This window comes from Akanthomyces muscarius, chromosome 3, assembly GCF_028009165.1.
Source record: "Akanthomyces muscarius strain Ve6 chromosome 3, whole genome shotgun sequence".
NCBI lineage: Eukaryota > Fungi > Ascomycota > Sordariomycetes > Hypocreales > Cordycipitaceae > Akanthomyces > Akanthomyces muscarius.
This window is the reverse complement of record NC_079243.1, coordinates 1,158,179-1,176,210: the sequence shown is the minus strand read 5'-3', so window position 1 is coordinate 1,176,210 and position 18,032 is coordinate 1,158,179. Positions and strand designations below refer to the sequence as shown.

At 53.1% G+C, this 18,032-nt stretch overlaps 8 protein-coding genes across 8 annotated transcripts; 3 read left to right on the top strand and 5 right to left on the bottom strand.

Annotated features, from left to right (window-relative positions):
• Positions 1 to 1,040: 1,040 nt before the first annotated feature.
• Positions 1,041 to 1,610, bottom strand: LMH87_001673 (uncharacterized protein; the record flags this gene model as incomplete). Its single annotated transcript, XM_056192985.1, has 1 exon — positions 1,041 to 1,610. One exon carries the CDS (start codon positions 1,608 to 1,610, stop codon positions 1,041 to 1,043), a length of 570 nt encoding a protein of 189 aa, XP_056050067.1.
• A 2,652-nt stretch (positions 1,611 to 4,262) lies between these two features.
• On the top strand, positions 4,263 to 4,615 carry LMH87_001672 (uncharacterized protein; the record flags this gene model as incomplete). The annotated part of the gene is made up of 2 exons (XM_056192983.1): positions 4,263 to 4,422; positions 4,488 to 4,615. The coding sequence occupies 2 exons, from the start codon at positions 4,263 to 4,265 to the stop codon at positions 4,613 to 4,615; spliced, it is 288 nt and encodes a 95-aa protein (XP_056050066.1).
• Positions 4,616 to 4,821: 206 nt separating this feature from the next.
• On the bottom strand, positions 4,822 to 6,524 carry LMH87_001671 (uncharacterized protein; the record flags this gene model as incomplete). The annotated part of the gene is made up of 4 exons (XM_056192982.1): positions 4,822 to 5,172; positions 5,235 to 5,657; positions 5,724 to 6,250; positions 6,311 to 6,524. 4 exons carry the CDS (start codon positions 6,522 to 6,524, stop codon positions 4,822 to 4,824), a joined length of 1,515 nt encoding a protein of 504 aa, XP_056050065.1.
• Positions 6,525 to 6,974: 450 nt separating this feature from the next.
• On the bottom strand, positions 6,975 to 7,500 carry LMH87_001670 (uncharacterized protein; the record flags this gene model as incomplete). The annotated part of the gene is made up of 3 exons (XM_056192981.1): positions 6,975 to 7,035; positions 7,099 to 7,250; positions 7,300 to 7,500. 3 exons carry the CDS (start codon positions 7,498 to 7,500, stop codon positions 6,975 to 6,977), a joined length of 414 nt encoding a protein of 137 aa, XP_056050064.1.
• Positions 7,501 to 9,125: 1,625 nt separating this feature from the next.
• LMH87_001669 (uncharacterized protein) lies at positions 9,126 to 10,585 on the top strand (the record flags this gene model as incomplete). Its single annotated transcript, XM_056192980.1, has 4 exons — positions 9,126 to 9,225; positions 9,342 to 9,606; positions 9,676 to 10,363; positions 10,439 to 10,585. 4 exons carry the CDS (start codon positions 9,126 to 9,128, stop codon positions 10,583 to 10,585), a joined length of 1,200 nt encoding a protein of 399 aa, XP_056050063.1.
• Positions 10,586 to 10,716: 131 nt separating this feature from the next.
• Positions 10,717 to 11,045, bottom strand: LMH87_001668 (uncharacterized protein; the record flags this gene model as incomplete). Its single annotated transcript, XM_056192979.1, has 2 exons — positions 10,717 to 10,768; positions 10,834 to 11,045. 2 exons carry the CDS (start codon positions 11,043 to 11,045, stop codon positions 10,717 to 10,719), a joined length of 264 nt encoding a protein of 87 aa, XP_056050062.1.
• Positions 11,046 to 12,583: 1,538 nt separating this feature from the next.
• Positions 12,584 to 13,408, top strand: LMH87_001667 (uncharacterized protein; the record flags this gene model as incomplete). Its single annotated transcript, XM_056192978.1, has 2 exons — positions 12,584 to 13,051; positions 13,118 to 13,408. The coding sequence occupies 2 exons, from the start codon at positions 12,584 to 12,586 to the stop codon at positions 13,406 to 13,408; spliced, it is 759 nt and encodes a 252-aa protein (XP_056050061.1).
• A 487-nt stretch (positions 13,409 to 13,895) lies between these two features.
• LMH87_001666 (uncharacterized protein) lies at positions 13,896 to 17,729 on the bottom strand (the record flags this gene model as incomplete). The annotated part of the gene is made up of 1 exon (XM_056192977.1): positions 13,896 to 17,729. The coding sequence occupies one exon, from the start codon at positions 17,727 to 17,729 to the stop codon at positions 13,896 to 13,898; it is 3,834 nt and encodes a 1,277-aa protein (XP_056050060.1).
• Positions 17,730 to 18,032: the final 303 nt, after the last annotated feature.

The window sequence follows — 18,032 nt, the reverse complement described above, 5'->3', positions numbered from 1 at the left end:
TTCAGAACACGAGCATCGTTGATGTGAAGCTGCGCGGGACCGCTAAACGTTGGCTGGCAGTTTGCGTACTTCTCCAATACCGTGACGCGGTGCTTTGCGTCATCTTCAATGAGTACCCCAATTGCAGTGGCCACACGCGCTATACCAGCGCCGAGGATGGCGATGTTGAGCCAAGGATGGTTATGGCCGGCCGTCGTGTTTGTCACGGCCGTTCGTTCGTATCACCTTCAATGCGAGGGGGTTTTGTAAAGTTATCCTGAGGATGTCAACGTTCAGACATGACCCGGCTGCTGCCGACGAAGCGGTCCCGTGGAGCGCAGCTCACGCGGCATAATTGCCAAGCAGCTACACCACAGCTGCGTGACCAATTCTGTAGGATCACGGTGCAGCCGATGTAGATCAGAGATTTTTGCAACATGTCAGTATTATAGTTCGTCATTCCAATTTCTATAATATTCCGGATAATTCGTTGCAATGCGGTAGCAGGCTCATGGTGTTCCGACTACTGTCCATGATGTCGGCCCGTGTAAGCCATGACGCTAGTTACCTGGCATTGACAAACCAAGCTTTTCTTCCAGAGCGATCTTTGTTAGTGATGAAAAGCATGTTTCCATAAATGCTACCTGAGGATAACATAGAAAACCTGTGAAGAAGCTCACAGCGTGCGGGAGCTATCATCATTTCAATAAGAATGGTATCGGGATCGCTAGTTAGCTATAGTTAACAGCTTACTAGGTTACTTCTACCCATGCCATCCTCACTATCTGCTGGCGCTGATCCCACACTTCACATGCGGCTTGCTGGAAGCTGACAGAAACGAGGGGAGAAATGATAGATAGATTTCTACAAATGACGTCAAATAACTGCCGATCGCTTGTCATTCCGACCCAGTTGGCGAGCAGGGCTCCTCTCAGCTCTCCATTGCGGCGCTGCAAAATACAACTAGTAACTAGCCCATCGCGTTGCAGATGCAGCTGTATCCAAACTGGCACACAGCCGCCCAGCTTGTCCTAGATTTCTCGCAGCCTTGACGTCGCAACTTATCTGCCCTTCACCGCACCATCATCCTCCGCGGCGCCGGCGTCCTTGTCCATTTCGATAAAGCAGAGGTCCTCCGGAATATTGATCGAAGCGAATTCACCCGCATCGCGCGGAAACGGGCTCGTCTCCCCCGTCTCGCGGTATCCACGACTCTTGTACCACGCCAGCAGCGCCGTGCGCGACGACAGCGCATTCAGCGACAGCTTCTTGACGCCCCATTCCCGCTTGCAAAAGTCCTCGCCGTAGGCCAGGACGCGGCCGCCGACGCCCCCGCGCTGGTACTCGTCCTGCACGATGAGGGTCGCAATGCGGCCCGTGTCGTCGCCCTTTTTGCCGACATTGACAGAGGCAATGATTTCGCTGGCCTCGTTCTCGGCGACAAATGTCTCCCAGCCCTCCATGGCGAGACCTCTCTTGATGCTCTCGACCGAGAGGGTGTACTTGGAGGCAAGCTCCGCGTCGCCGGTCCAATTGGGCCGCGAATCGTTGGTGGAAAACGCGTGCTCGTTGAGGTCGCGCAGGCGAGGTGCGTCGTCCAGTGTGGCGCGGCGGAAAGTAAGAGATACCATGGTGCAGGTTTTTGGATTTTTTATGAAGTGTTGGAAATTTTCTTCACGAGGATATTGATGGACCAATCTTTTCTTCAAACACACGCGCCGGTAGCTAATTATTTATATGTAGCTCCGCAGCCTTGTGTGCTGACTGCTGGTCTCAAGATTCCCCAAACCCAGCGGTCATCTCGGGCGCTAACTGCTAACTAACTAGGTGGTTGACTACAATAGTGAGGCTCTTCCAGCAGCTATTTTGAGCTTGCCAAGTGCCTGTGGTATTGCTCGCCGTATTCCCGCAAAGGGCGCGCCGTAGGGCTTGGTTCTTTTGGAGAAAGGGCGCAGGCACCGCACTAAAGTTGTGCGCGGCATTGACACCGCTCCTAGATTTTGACGCCATCGCGAAACGGCAGCATCGTGTCAATGCCTTTATCTTATGTAAAATGGTTCGCGCACTGTTCTGTTGTGAAAAGGCAGCCCGGTGCGGGGGGCTCCTGTATTAGTACAGGCAGCTGCGGCATCTAGCATCCTAGCTAGTGTGCGCCTTGTGAGAGAAGTGAGATGTCGTAGAGGACATTTTCGCGCGCCCTTGCCAAGGCTGCTGACGCGCGGACGAGCTTCGTTGTATGGATGGTGACCAGTCTGTGGAGACCACAAGCAGTTTCTCTATTGAAAGCAGATTGATGAGTAAGTTTTCATGCTTTCTCTGTTTGTTGCCCTTTTCGTCCCTCAAGCCTGTTGCCAGCACAAATTCAGCTTTAGCAGTCGTCAAATTTGTCAACAATTTGTGGCTCAGATCATGCAGTCATGGACACGGAGATTAAACATTCGTTTCTTGATATTCGTTCTTCAAATCTCGTGTCTTATCTCTGGCTTAAATCGCTCAATATCTGACGTGCTTCGAATCACCAATTTCGGGGATGCGGCTCGACCAACTCACCGACAGGCGTAGGGTAGCAGTCGCCTGGCACAGCTCACTGCCGCATCATCAATGAGGTCAAATTGGGCAACGTAGCTGTCACATGTGAACGAGCTTGTTCTTGCATCTCAGTATTTTGTTCTTGAGATAAGACCGCCGATGAGGCTTCCTTCATTGCCGTACACGGAAATATCCCGTGTGCCACTGCCGATACTGATACCGCAGTGTTGCTCGTGCAAGTCCCTGGTCCGACTCAGGCGGTATCGACGTCGAGTGAAGCAGCAGGGGTCCCTTACATTCCGCAACTTCGATCCGATCCTTCGCAATGCATACGCAAACAAGGGAATCGATGTTCAGGGGATTGCTTGGACACTCTCAAGCTAGCCATAACTGCGAGTCTCATGGACCAATAACGGATGATGATATTATGGGGTCTCAGTTGCCAAGATGATCATCCGGCTAGCTCTGGGGAGCGACAGCGAGGCTGACGTCTTTACGTGAGCATCCGGCTTGTCGGGCTGGAGTCCTGGAACGGAGTCCGTGCACAGCACTCATCTCTGATAAAATGGTTGCCACCGATTGGCTGCGTTGGCCAGATATCACCGCATCTTTCCTGCATTAGCTCTGGTACGAGCCGTCCGGTCTTATCTGATAGAAAATCAAGGAAAAATCCAGACTGGGGGTGGGACAAAAATTAAGGACGAAAACTCCGGGGGTCTGGGGCTGTCAACACATTATTTCATCGCTTTTTGTCCAGCATCGGGGCACAAGCATATGATTGACAATTCGGGCAGATAGATTAACGATCGGCTGCATACTCTGTTGAAGTTGGCTGCCTCCCGATTGACCTTATCGCGGCGTCGTCATTTTCCAGTTTTGCTTTTTCATCTCGACCTCTGATATACACCGGTGAGTTTCCCCTGGCGCTTCGCACCTCGTTCATGTAGCCGAGGCTTCGGCTTGATTATTCGAAACACGGGAGGAATGAACAACTAGTCCGCCCACTAGTGTCAAGAGGCGGCGGCCATCGGCCATAGTGGCATAAGGTTTACAGCCAGCCACAAGCGAGCGGGAATAGTAAACAATATGAAGCAAAGCTTGTGTTACGGAGAAAACAAGATGCCGTAGTGCCACGCGGCTTCCGCGCGCCGTGAGCGGACCTCGCTGCGAACGACTGGCCCTGCTTGCGTGCCACTGAGCACCTGTGCAGTAATGAATTATAATGCTCTGATAACTGGCGAAAACTACCAGCTCTTGACAAGATCGCAATGATGGTTCTTTTTGCATATGTTAAATGCTCCAGAAGCCATTATAACTTGCCTTGTGGGGAACTGCCCTCGCAAGCTGCCGTCAGGTGGCTGCATGGAATCTTAGATCCGGACCGCCACTGCTACTCACAGTAGCAGAATGATGCTGAAGTCGAGCTGACCTTATCAAAGAAGGGACCGTGGCACCTCATCCTTGCAAGCTCGGCAGACCAGAATCAAACTTCGAGCTAAAGCATAGAAAATATTCCGACAAGTATGAGATCTATCCGAGCTTATCAATGCGTATATTGCCGGCTCTTGCGTGAGTATAGTTCTTGTCGGGGCTGAGATAGAATTGGGCTCTATATGTGCCTTGTTTGATTGAATTTGAGTATAAATAAAGAGAATCCTTTCCTCTCGGTGATTCAGTATCTTTCAATTCAACAGCCTTCACTCTCTCACCTACAGACTACCCCAAACTCACTACACAACTCTCAATTCATCAAGATGAAGTTCTTTGCCACCGCCACTCTCGTCTCCATGGCATCTGCTGCCGTAATTCAACCTCTCGAGACTCGCTCCTACAACCCCTGCAGTGGCCTCACATCTGAGCCTCTCTGTTGTGGCACCAGCGTCGACGGCGTCCTTGAGCTGGACTGCACTGCTCGTACGTTAACCACGCTGACTGATTTCCGAAAAGTTTCCCAAGACAAGTTATTAACATTTTTACAGCCGGCGCCAATCCTGACTCTGGCCCTGCCTTCCGGGATTCGTGCGCCGAGGTCGGAAAGGCTCCTGGATGCTGTCTGCTTGGCCTTGCTGGCCTTGCCCTCGTCTGCAACCCTCCCGCTGGAGTCTAGATCAATGCGCACCATATATCGGCGTACAGCTCTTCTTCATCACTTTCGTTGCCGGATATACTAGAGAAATTAAGTTTATAGATAGGGAATAATATAGAATATTGACGATCGAGATCCTCAACGAACGCCACTTTCCTGCCGAGGCACTTCCGCAAAGATAACCGGGGCAAAGTGCTTCAACAAACCATGGAAGTATTGTTATATTATTAAAAAGTCTTCTCAATAGGCTCAATCATCACTCGTAACCCTCTGCTTCCAGGACCGGGCATCGGCGCAAAGTAATCACCAAAGACATCCCAATCGCTCTGCTTAGTCTCATAGAGTTTCAGGCTGAAGCCGCATTCCGGGCCAAATAAGCGCGCTACCGTCAGAACAAGATCAATATATGCTAGCTCTTTGCCCACACAGAGCCTCGAACCGCGGCCCCATGGCTGGAGATATTTCATGAGTCGTTTATAGTCGGCCTGGTTCAGCCAGCGATCGGGATTGAACTTTTCTGGCTCGGAGAAGATTTTGGGATCCATATGCATATCGTTCATACACACAGAGATATGAGTCTAGTCACTTCTGGTAAGTTCAGAGTTTAATCATGTATGGGCAGCAAGTTGTGAGAACGAACCCCTCGAGGAAGAAGATATTGCTGGTACTGAAAATCGGCCACATTGGAGTAGCGCGGCAGTCTGCCCGAAACAGAGTTGCTCGTGCGCATAGCCTCATTAATTACACCAGTCATATATGGCAAGGCTCGAAGCTCCTGATACTCCAAGGCCGACCCCTTTGCGGTGCGAGCGTCTTTGAGTTCGCTTCGGAGCCTGGCGTGGATCTCGGGGCTTGTGAGAGCATGGTAAGTAACAGACGTCAAAACGGTGGACGTGGTCTCGTTTCCAGCAAGAACGAGGCTTCGGCAATCACCAAACACGCGAGTAAAGGTCTTTTGCTTTTCTGGAAGGTCCGCAGCGAGCATGCTCTGCACCACGTCTTGTGGGCCGTCATCCGGCTGAATAGGCCTGTTGAAGGAATACCTAGCACATTCATTGACCTTCTGCGAAGGTTCATACCATGTTTAGTAAGAATAGCAAAGCCGCGCTTGAGGGACATTTTGACGTACCGCCATGAACACCTGGACAGCCTTGGGGCTGATCTTGTTGGAGATGGCGTCTGGGACGGACTGAAGAATCCAGGATGGGATCCCAAGAAAATGGCGATTGAGTAAGCCTATGCGGCCATAACTTCTGATAGCCTGGTTGAAATCTTTGCTAAAGTTAGGATCAGCCAGGCCACCGAATGGCCTTTGGAAGGCAAAGGCGGTGGTGACGTCAAGGGCGAGGGACCGATACGCATCGCTCAAGTTGATGACCTGGCCAAAAGAAGAAGCGAGACGATCATGGAGCTGCTCGACTGTGTCTTGGACCTTTGGTATGTTTTTGGTGACGTTTTGCGACGAGAACCACGCCTGCAAAGCCTGACGATGAACGCGGTGGAATTGGTCTGGCTCTGTCGTGTTAGTGCTCTGGGCACTGCCGAAACTCCTGTAGTACCACCAGGGCTTGTTCGCCTTTGAAGATAACTTGTAGACGTCATTCCAGTTGGAGTCCTTGATGTGAACCTCCCATGGATTGATCCGCACAATGGGCCCTGCGGTGATGTGTGCGTGTTAGCGAGCGTCCGCACTCGGTAGGTATGCCATGGACGAACCGTATACGTCGTGCAGCCGATCTACTTCGATCCAGTACCGGCCCCCTCCATCTTTGACTAGCTGAAAGTAGGCCTCGTAAGCACCTGTGGCGGCAGCAAGAATAGGGCCCGGGACTCGTGCAAGCGGATGAAGCGTGAGACGGTAGGCCACAACTGCAGCGATGAAGAGGGCTGCCAAGCCAATCATGGCCAGAAAGTAATGGTCTTGAAACATTCTGCTGATGAAGCCGCAGTAAAATGTCGCAAAACTAGTTGTGTCCTATACTTGTCTGCTTTTATTACCACACGCTTCAGGTGCACCGAAGGCTATAGCTGAGCCAATATATAATAAGCAGTGGCTGACGCCTCCCACGTGAATTATTGGCATGTGCCATCAGCGAAGCTGAAAGTAGATGGCTTGATGTCTCTACAATGGCCTATCAACTCAAGTATACATGAAATTTTTAAACTGCTTATTTGTATTATACAAGATTTTGCAATTTCCTGGCTGAAATAGTTGGGGAATACCTCGTGAGGGAGCCAGGCTGCAGCGCGCCCGGGCAGAGCCACTGTGGCTGCTGCCAAGCGTGGATGTTAATGGCAGCACGCAGACGCGTCTTGTTAATCCTTTCGTTTCATTATTCATGTTTTAATTGCAAGCAGCTATATATATATCCTCCAATAATCAGGTTCGAAACGAAATCGATCGCCCAGATTGGGCAGCTTGTCGAGGTGTAGAAAACGGGCTGGCTACCGGACTCAGCCTCATTTTCCACATCCGCAACAACTCAGGCATCTGAGATACCTACCGCACTTTAAACCCGATCGCTGGGATCCTGAGCAGGTCAAGAGCCAGCCAGCGGGGCCTTTTCTCCCGTTTTGCGTCGGGACAGCGCACGTACATCGACAACTGCTTCGTCCTGCAGGCCGCCATGGTCTTCCTGCTGAAGCTGGTGTATTGCTACGATTTCAGCCTAGCCAGAGGCGATGCGGTTGAGTATGAGCCCTACTTTCAGTTGATCCGGCCGACGAATCTGTATGCCAGGGCTAAGAGGAGGGTCGAGTGGTCTGCAGGCGGACGCTGATGAATGGTGGCAGGTATGCAGCGAGGATCCAGCTTTGCGTAGGGTTCGAGAGGCGATCGAAAGACGATCCGCAACTTGACTTGTTTTCTTTTGGAGAACTGCATTCATCTCGTAAAGTTTCTGCATCCTGTCAAATGCACATGCCAATTGATAAGACTGTATGTAACTTGGCTCCTTTAAGCTGGTTGGAGCGCCGCTTTTGTTAGGCACAGCCGAGCTTGCCCACCACCAGCATGATCCGCAAGCAGACTGCTCACTAATTGTCAGACTCTAGGGGGAGGGACGGGGGGAAATCGTCTCTCGCTGCTTTAGATGGTCGGCTCCAACTTCGAATTCCAATTCCCCGCTTCCCTTTGATGAAGCCGCTCTTCCAGTTGTCGATAATTTTCATCTTCCGTTATCCTCCTTCATGGCCAATAATTTCGTTTTTTTTTTCTTTCACATTCATCGGCGTGAGCCCGGCCGCCGCATCTCATACCAGCCATGCCGCACAGGCGACCCTTGCGCTTTGTCTCCGAGTCTGTTCGTGGCAAGGAGACCACATATGAACATGTATACATACTCTCAGTAAATTTGCCATCTCCTCTTTCAAACAAGAAAGCAAAGAAGAGCCAAGCAGTACACTCGCAAAGCCTATGCCTACCAGCAATCAAGAACAAATCATGATTATAGAAGTACTCCGGTTCCTAGCTCGATGGCCTTTGTTACTACATATGTGCCTACAAGAGCACCCCCAGTTTGTTTCGCAGCGTCAGCTTCTGGACGAGCGGATATAGTGCAGTCTATTAACGATGGGGCGATGCTATATCAGTTCAGTTGCGCGACGCAAGGTTTGCACAAAAAAGTTTTCTACATTTTATGCTACTGATAAGTAAGAAATGATAGACAACACACAGTTCAAGCAAATGCTTGATTGAGCAAGTCATAACAATAGCGCCACAGTGTTCGAAAGCAGAGAGAAGACCAAGAATGATCATCAATTCTATTTATTGTTATTGCTATTGCTACATGCAACTGTTTGCGAATGTTCCGCTTCAGTTGTGTCGATCATAAGGTTTCCTGTTGTGTTCACGATCCAGGGTAGGTGTGCTGGTGTTGAGGCGGTTCAAAGAGTGGGCGAGGGAACAGACTCCAGAGAGATTATAGCTTGGGGCGAAGAAAGCAAATGGCGCTGTCACTGGGCGCTTACACGGGGTGATGAGCTGAAGGTGCGACACCAACCGGTTGCACGACACGGCGCTCTGACGTGGTACTTTATTTCAACTGCATGACAATCTTGACTACTTTCCACGTTTGATTAGAAAGCTGATCATTTTTTGTCTCGTCGGCGCAATCGTAGCGTCTCTGAGCCGCTAGGACTGTCGTCTGGAATATTGGTCCAAGCCCAGGCTCTGGTCGCTCGTGAGGATGGAGGTTGAACCAGGTCGCAATCGCATCGTCCCGGGGCACGGAATAGTCCAGCAGCCGCGTGCCAAACCGACCAAAGCATGCAAGGGGTGCGGCCAGCCACGCCCCAACGGGCGGTAATAAAGCAGCTGCATGAGATGGCGAAGCATCAGCGGGGTCAGTGGTCACCAAGCCTAAATCGGGCTGACTTGATGTGAAGGCGGGCGCAAGTCTGCAATGTGACGTGGATAAGGCACACGTAATTTACGGTAAAAAGGCAGTGTCAGCGTGGAACTTGTTTTACCTTTTCTTCTCCCTTTCCTCATTCTTTTCAAGTCGACAAGAGAGAAATTAGGCAAAAGAAAATGGAAAAGCTCAACGCCATCTTGCAAGACGCCGTGCCCTCGGGCGAGGACGCCACAGGCAAAGTATTGGGCGCGGCCTTTATAGTGACCAACAAAGATGGTACGCATGACGAGTTGGTGCTGACGGTCCGGTGTGCCGAGGCAAAAAACCCACGACACCACTTCCCGCCTCTCATAGTATACTCTTGTTTTGCTAATCTTTTTTTCAAAACTCAGATTTTCTGTATTCCGGTGCTGCCGGACGCATCGGACTCGACGATGCATCGCCGGCCTTTTCGGCAGATTCCTTTACCTGGATCGCCTCCATGAGTAAGGTCGTCACGGCGACGTGCCTCATGCAGCTCGTGGATCGCGGCCTTGTCAGCCTCGACGACGATGTTCGTCCCAGATTCCCCGAGATGCAGGCGGCCAAGGTCCTGCGCGGCTTTGAGGAGGATGGCACGCCCATGCTCGAGGAAAATACCGAGCCGATTACTCTCCGGTGAGCTTCACCAATCTCCTTCCCAAAGCAACAAGAAAAAAGTCTACCCAGCTGATTACAACCTCGCAGCATGCTTCTGTCGCACACCTCGGGCTACCCCTACGAGTTCTCCAACCCGAGAGCCCTGCAGTGGTCGCAGCGCGAGGACCGCAAGGACAAGTTCCCGGCGCGCAGCCGCGCCGCCATCGACACGCCGCTCGTCTACGCGCCGGGCGAGTACTGGAACTACGGCACGGGCCCGGACTGGGCCGGCGAGCTGCTGGCTCTCGTCACCGGCCAGCCACTCGGCGCCTACATGCAGGAGCGCATCTTCGCGCCGCTCGGCATGCAGGACACGGGCTTCCACCCGTCGCGGCTGCCGCACGTGCAGGGCCGCATCGTGACGGACGTCGTGCGCCGCGGCGGCAGGCTCGAGAGCGAGGGCCCCATCGTCGAGGACTGGACCATGGAGGGCGGCGGCGGCGGGCTCTTCTCGACGGCGAGCGACTTTGCCAAGTTCCTGCGCGGGCTGCTCGCGGGACGGCTGCTGGGCGACGCCGCGCTCGACGAGCTGTGCGCGCACCAGCTCTCCCCCAAGCAGGTCAAGGGCATCGAGGCCTTTACGTACGACATGGGCGTGCACGGCATCGTGGCGCCCGAGTTCCCGAGGCACGCGCGCATGCAGCAGGCCCTCGGAGGCATGGTCAATGTCGACGACGTGCCAGGCAAGCGGCGCAAGGGATCCATTTCGTGGAGCGGCGCATCAGGGCCGCGCTGGGTGAGTGACGTGTTTTTGCTTGCGCGGCTTCTGCTGCCGTATAGGATTATCTGCTGATTTGCGTATCGAAAATAGTGGGTTGATCGCGAGACGGGGATTGCGGGCGTCATGATGCTCAATGTCATCGAATACGACCCTGCTGCTAGTGATGCCGGCGCGCCGCCGTCGGGGTTGCTGTGGCAGAAGCTGGAGACGGCAACCTATGGGGATCTGTTGAAATAGAGACAAATTTCGTCTCATGATTTATTAGAATTAATTGCGAATGAGGCCACCAGAGCTTTTCTCCTCTGGAACGTGAAGGTGTGCTCCCTTTAGCTCATGTCCTTTGTTGTCGCAGTCGAGGCAGAGCCATGTTAACTGCCGCTCCCCATTACATCCTGACATTTACCATTGTGCTCGAATCGGCTGCAGTTTTTTCGTGGTTAGAATACATTCAGCTGCTTCTTGCTGTTCGAGGCACGGCGACCTACAATCTATTCTCCGGGTTGACGCAATTGTACGCAATCATGCTGCAGTTGGCGGTAAACTGCCGCATCACGCTGAGGTCAGCGACGCTGATGGCGCAAATGGTCGACGCATCGCTGATCGCTGGACAGGAAAAAGTGCACTGTGATGGCGGTGCAGGCTGGGCTTGGGCAAGTCCCTGAAGGAGGATGAACAGGGTTACCGCACAAAACTTCATTTTGAAAGGAGTAGACCTGGACGCGGTATCTTGTCGCAATGGTGTGCGTAAATTGGGAGTTCAATTGCGCAAATGGGATGATTATCCGACCCTCTTAAGGCTGGAAAAGAGACTGGAGAAACCTTTTTTGCAGTCGGGTATATCTGCTGCAATATCATATTCCCTCTCCTTCCTTCTGCTTGAGACAAGGTCTCGGATGCGGCAAGCGGGCAGGAATGTACGAGGGCGGGGGAGATGAAATTACACATATGAGACGTGTCTTTTCACCGAACCACCGGACAGAACGCGGGCAGAAAGGAACTGTCTATAGAATATTATCGTAGCATAGCCCGAGAACGTATCCGTGGCATCTGTATTAGATTTGAGGACTGTTATTGCTTTTTTGCGACGCAAGGTATAGACCAGGGCTTAAGCCAAGCAGCAGCTGTAGGAAATTCTTTCTCTAGGAACTAATGATAATCGCAATTCAGGATGTTTGATCTTTCGTAAAGTGGTATCCTGGTCGGTAATTCTCAGTTGCTGGGGTCCTCTGGACACAGGTGAGCGATGACCACACCTCCGCGGGAAATAGTTGGTACGCGTTAGGAGAAGAGTGCAATCTGCCTTTGAAGAGGATTCAAGGTTTGGTGAAGAAGACCTGCGCGAAGGTGTCTCTCATGCCTTTTTTTCCTCAACCTTTGAGAGGCTCGCCCCGTCCGAACTAGGTTGTCCTGTTGCAAGGTCCGCACGATGGTCAGGAAGGCGAGACGAGCCCGCAGTAGAGATGCCCCAAAACAATGATCGCACGGTGGCTATGCTACCGTATCTTTCTACATAATGATGCAAAAAAATTGATAGTTGCACAGTGGACAACATCATGGGGCAGCGGCGCTTCGATACAGGACGAGCTGGTGAGTTGTAACGAGGGCCTGGCACTGATACATGGTTATGTATGTATTGGCCGTTTCATTTATAAAGCGCAGTTTGAATCCAAAGACTGAAATGTTCTTTTATCGGGTCAAGCATTGATGCGAAGGTGGAAGCTAAAGAGATCAGTTTCTCAGTAACGATTACAGCAACATGGCAGCCGATGAATTTCCACCACTTGAGAGCGCAGTCATTCTGCAGGACTCGAAGAAGTCGTCGATTGTGTATTGTTGAAAGTAGGGCATATCTAGAGGCAAAAGTGATACCGGTCCGGCTCCGAGATCTAGCTGGTACCTCCGAGTCACGGGTACGGCCAGGAACAAGAGCCCACTCCAGCAGCTATCTTGGACCGAAATACGCATGGAAAAAAGTCTAGAAAGTAAGGAATAGCATTTCCTGCCCATTTGTATTTTTTCATTTCTTTTTATCGTTTTTCTTACATTGCATGTCCATTATTGGCTCTCATTGATCTGTCGCAACGCTAGAACCCCGCTGTAAGAACACTTCCAGGCTTCCATTTAGCGGCTCAGCCCCTCCAAACAAGAAGAAGCCTTGCGTCACTGCCACTTCTTTAGCGTGCGGCCTCCCCGCCACAAGGCCGAACCCCACTTGGTCTCTATTCGCCGAGTCCCATGGTTGCGACCTTGCGATTCCGCATCATCATCATTCTACAGTCTCCATTCACACGACCCCGTCCCCTCGACTCTCTCCGATCAGAAACACCGCCGTCCGACAATCCTTCCCCCGTCGTCGCCATGTCGAATCGCCAGCTCGCCCGCGACATGCAGGTCGAGTTCCAGGCGCGCTTCCAGGCCAAGCAGGCCCGCCGCGAGGCCACCAAGGCCTCCAAGCAGGACCCCGTCCTCAAGAAGCAGATCCAGGAGCTCCTGAAAAAAGGCGACACGCAAAAGGCCTACCAAAAGGCCAAGGTCCTCCTCTCCAAGCAGGCGCTCGCCCAGCAGATGGACCAGATGGCCGACATGGCCGAGCTCTCGGCCGCGCAGATCCAGGCAAACAACTCGATGAACCGCATGACGCACATGATGGCCTCGTCGTCCAAGGTGATGAATGTCGCGCAAAAGAATACGAATCCAGAAAAGGCGAGTCTGCCCGCAGAAATTGAAAAGAGACCATGGAGAGAAACGCTAACCGGGAGACAAGTACAGACCCTCGTCACCCTCGAGCAGTTCAAGCAGCAGAATGAGGAATACGCCATGTCCAACGGCATCTACCAGGACGCCATCACCCAGTCCACGTCCACGCAGGTCGGCGAGGACGCCGTCCACGAGCTCCTCGGCAAGCTCGCCGACGACGCCGGCATCGAGCTCTCCCAGGAGCTCAACAAGGCGACGCCCGCGACGGCGGAGCCGGCCACCGCCGCCCCCGCGCAGACCAACGACCCCACGGCCGAGGAGGAGGATGCGCTGCAGCAGCGCCTGCGTGCGCTACGAGCATAAATATAAGACACGGAACCGGGTGGAATTTGATGGTATTTTGTTGAGGATGAAGCTGTGCTTTTGCGACTGGACTGGGTAGAATGGAGCAAAGCAAGCCAGATTGACGGCAGTAAATGCCACCCTCGGCCCACTGAAGCCGTCCATTCATTGTACATGGCGTTACTCTTTTTGTCGGTTGGAATCAAACATATTTTGAGCATTGCTATTCTCGTCATCTTTATGAAATCTAAAACACAAAACATTCAATCATCCTTGTACTTGTCGGTTGGAATGAAACATCTCTTTAAGCATTGCTATTCTCGTCATCTGTATGAAATCTAAACATAAAACATTCAATCATCCTCGTACTTTTTTCTGTATGCTTCAAAGCCATGCATGCTATACTCTTGTTGTAGAATCAATCGAAAACTCCATGTTTGTCTTGAATGTACCCATTTCGACTTTGTATTTTATTTTCCCACAAATCTCTGTAGAGATGCCTGGCACATTACATGTACAAGCTCGCCACGGCCGTGATATCGCGCTTGATCATCTCCTGCGCCTGCTGCATCTTCTGGTACAGGTCCGGATCGCCAATGATGCGCGCCGCATTCTTCACCTCGCGGCACGTCTCGTCCAGCCGCGTCATGGTGCGCACAATCGTGCCCTCGAGCACGTCCGTCAGCCCCGTGATGTTCTTGAAGCTCATGCCCCGCGCCCACTCGTACACCACCTCCATGAGGCCGAAGCGCGGCCGCGACACAAAGTCGTTGGAGTCCTCCGACGACAAAATCACCTGCAGCCGCGTCTGCACGTCATTCACCTTCTCCGAAATGGCCACGATGCGCTCGCGTCCGCGCTCGAGGTTGCCGGTGAGGACGGGCTCGACGAGCGTCTTTTCCTGAAATACGAATGCGGATAGCAGGGCGGCAATCTCGGCGGGGTCAAAGTCGGCAAGCACATTGTCCAAAATGAGCTCCGTGAGGACGAGCTCATCGCCAGAGTGCACCTCACAGGCGACTTTGCCCTTGAGCTGGATGCGCGTGGCATCATCAATGAAGCCGAGCTCTTTCAGTACTTGCACGCGCTGCTCGTAGTCGGGTAGAAGTTGCAGGTTCTGATCAGACAGTGACAGCTTGAGCTGCTGGATGTGCTCCTTGATGAGCCACTCGTCGTGGCACATCGCAAAGTGCTTGAGAAAGGCAGGGCACGACATGGCCGACGACGTCGTCATCTTCTTGGCAAGCTGCACTCGTTTGTCTACAATCTCCTGCAGCTGCATGCTCTTGATCTTGGCCATGTCCACCTCGTCCCACTTGTCATCCCACGAGACGCAAATCTCCTGGAGCTTGTCCAAGGCCTGTAAGGCCACCTCGCCGCGCTTCATAATGTCGGGCACGGTGCCCTTGAGCACCCACCGCGTCAGGCACTCCACGTCGCTCAATGGAACATGGAGCGTCTTGGTTTGCATGCGCTTGCGGCCCTGCGGCAGCTTGTGCAGATACTTGCGGTACGCCGGCAGGAACGGCAGCAGATCGGTACCGTCACGGCGATCACGGAGCGGCTTGAGCGCGCACACGTGCAGAGTGGGATCCTCGATCGTGCTTCTGGGGCTCACACCCTCGGTCAGCAGGATACCGACAGTGCGGATGCCGTCCCAGTTAAACACAATCAAGCGTTGCTGCGCAAACATTCTGCGGCCGATCGTAATCTTGAGCAAGCCCTTGTAGAGTTCGGTAGTGAGCTGCTTGTAGTCCTGAGCAGCTTGGTGGCACTCATCAACAGCAGTGTCGCAAATTTTGCACGACTCGCGCTTCACCTTGTCCAAATCCGCCTGGGCCAGCTTGACATCTTTTTCATGCTCAGGGAGGAGTTGCTGTGTGGCGTGCTCAGAGAAACTGCGCTTAATCATTTCTTCAATCTTCAGAGCTTCGACGCGCAGCAGGTTCAGAATCATGTTGTATGTTAGTCTGAACTGCGATCGAAGCTTGGATGGCTCGCCCAGGAGCATATTGCGCAAGTCAGCGACAGGAGGTACATCATCACCGCCAGGGGGGACAATAATGACGGACCCAACCTTGTCCAGCCCACGACGACCGGCACGGCCAGCCATCTGCGTGTATTCGCCTGGCAAAAGATTACGGAACGAGTGTCCGTCGTGCTTGCGGTAGCCAGAAAAGACGACTGTTCTGGTCGGCAAGTTCAGACCCATAGCAAATGTCTCGGTGGCAAACAGCACCTTGACGAGCGTCTCAGCAAACAGAATTTCAACCAGCTCCTTGACGATAGGCAGCAATCCGCCATGATGCACTGCGATACCTCGGCCGAGCAGCTCTCGCAGGCGGATAATTTGCGGCAGGACACGGTCCTCTGGCTTCAGCCGGGCAATCGACTTTTCAATGATCATGTGAATGCGGCTCTTTTCAGACGCCGTACAAAAGTCCTGGTTGCTCAGCGCATCTGCGTTCTCTTCGCATCGCTTCTTGGAAAAGACAAAGATGCATGCTGGCAGGAGCGTGTTGCGCTTGAGATACTGCACCAAATGCACCCACAGATTCTTGTCCTGCGCTGCAGAAGCAAAGCCGGTTCTCCCAGAACGACCCATGTGGCCAGGCGCATGGCTTGCGCGAGGAGGGCCTCCGCCACCACGACCTCCTCTTTGGTTTCCGCCTCGCTGTCCGCCGCCGCCACGTTGCTGGGCGCCGCCACGGCCGCCACGCTGCTGCTGGCCGCCACGCTGACCACCCCGGGGGTTGCCGCCACGAGTCGCGACCGTCGTCTCCGCGCCTTTGACCTCTTTCTTGTTCTGGAGCGTGGCATGGGCCTCCTTCCAGCCCTTTTCGATGAACTTTTTATCGGAATCCACAATCTTGTGGATATCCTTGCCCGCCCAGAGATAGTGTTCAAGCGGTACGGGTCTCTTGGCGGTGGAAATGACATAGATGTCTTTTTGCTTCGTGCGTCCAACCCACGATGCGAACTCGTGGGTGTTGGGCACTGTCGCGGAGAGGAGAATCAGCGAGATGTGCTCTGGCAGCATGATGATGACTTCTTCCCAAACCACACCTCGCTCGAAATCGTTGACGTAGTGCACCTCGTCGAAAATGACAAACTCCACATCGCGAATCAAATCGGCACCGCGGTACAGCATGGAGCGCAGAATTTCCGTGGTCATAATGAGGCAGCTAGCTTCAGGGTTGATTTGCACGTCGCCGGTGAGAATACCGACTTCGTCAAAAGTTTCTCGGAAATCGCGAAACTTTTGGTTGCTGAGCGCCTTGATGGGTGATGTGTAGATAGCCTTGGTCATGTGCCTGGCGGCCAAAGCAATAGCGTACTCTGCCACGACAGTCTTGCCGGCGGAGGTGTGTGCGGCGACAAAGACAGAGTCGCCATTCTCGAGATGATAGACGGCTTCTTTTTGAAACGTATCTAGCTCGAATGGCCATTCTCGCGCCATGTCAGGGACTAGCTCTCTGAAGTTGGCCATTTCTTTCCGAATGTCCACCATGTGTGCCCATTCCTTGCCCGCCTTCTTAGCCCGGGAGGTGGCGAGCACGCCATGTGGCTCAAGTGAAGGGAATTCAACGGGCAAGATATCGTCAATGTCGTCTTCTCCTTCCTCATCTTCGTCCTCGTCCGCATCCTCTTGATCGCCTCCATCCTCTTTGTTCTCCTCCCCAGTAGCTCGCTCCGGCGCCTCTTCCAAAACTTGCTGTACGGCGTCTTCTGCTTCTTTATCTTGTTGCGTCTTCTTCTTTCCGAAATCGATTCCTCGTTCCAGGCCAGGTGCTACTTGAAGCAGGCCTCCGTGGGTGAATTGGATGACTCTGTCGAGCTTGTTGCCATCAGCCTCGCCGTCTCCGCTAGGATCCGCCAGTGCCTGGTCCTCCAAGGCCGCCGTAGCTTCAATGCTCTCCAGACCGCCCGGCGCAAGACCACCGGGTGCAAAAGGGAAGAATCCAGCGGCGCCGCGGACGAATTCTGCGCGGTTGGCGGGCTTTCGGAGCAGGCTGGTCGAGTTTTTGGCGGTGGCGCTGTGCCGGGGCACCGTGACATTCTTGTAACCCGTGACGCGGCCTTCGAGACCCTGGCGCTGAAAACGGGTGACGGTTCTTGTCTGCGTGGGTGCGATCCGGAACAGTGACGAATAGTCGGCTTCATAATCCCAGCGCTGCTGCAGGCGGTTCAGCCACTCGTCTGAGAACTCTGGCGACGGTGACAGGTACAGCTCCTCGAGCTCCGCCTTGATGCGCGCGGGGTCCTGGCTGCCCTTTTGCAGATTTTTGATGGCACCACCGTCTGCATCTTGCACCAGCAAGAGGTCGTCAATGCTGGTCATTTTGTCATCGGCCGAGGTGTATGATGATGAAATCGACTAGGGAAGGTCGAGGTTGGAAGCTTCTGTGGTGTTTGCATTTTACCCCACCACCACTGTCATCGGTCTGGTGGAGCAGTTAGTTGGAACAAGACCAGCAGTGGTCATAGACAGCCCGACCATCGAATGGCAGCACCAAAAAGCTGGTGAAAAAAATTGCCCCGTCTCTAACATGCTAAGATATTGTTTTTGTGGAAATTACAAAGGTTTATTTTCCTACGTCATGAAAACTATTCTTCCGTGCTGAATGTCAGGCTTCAACGCTGG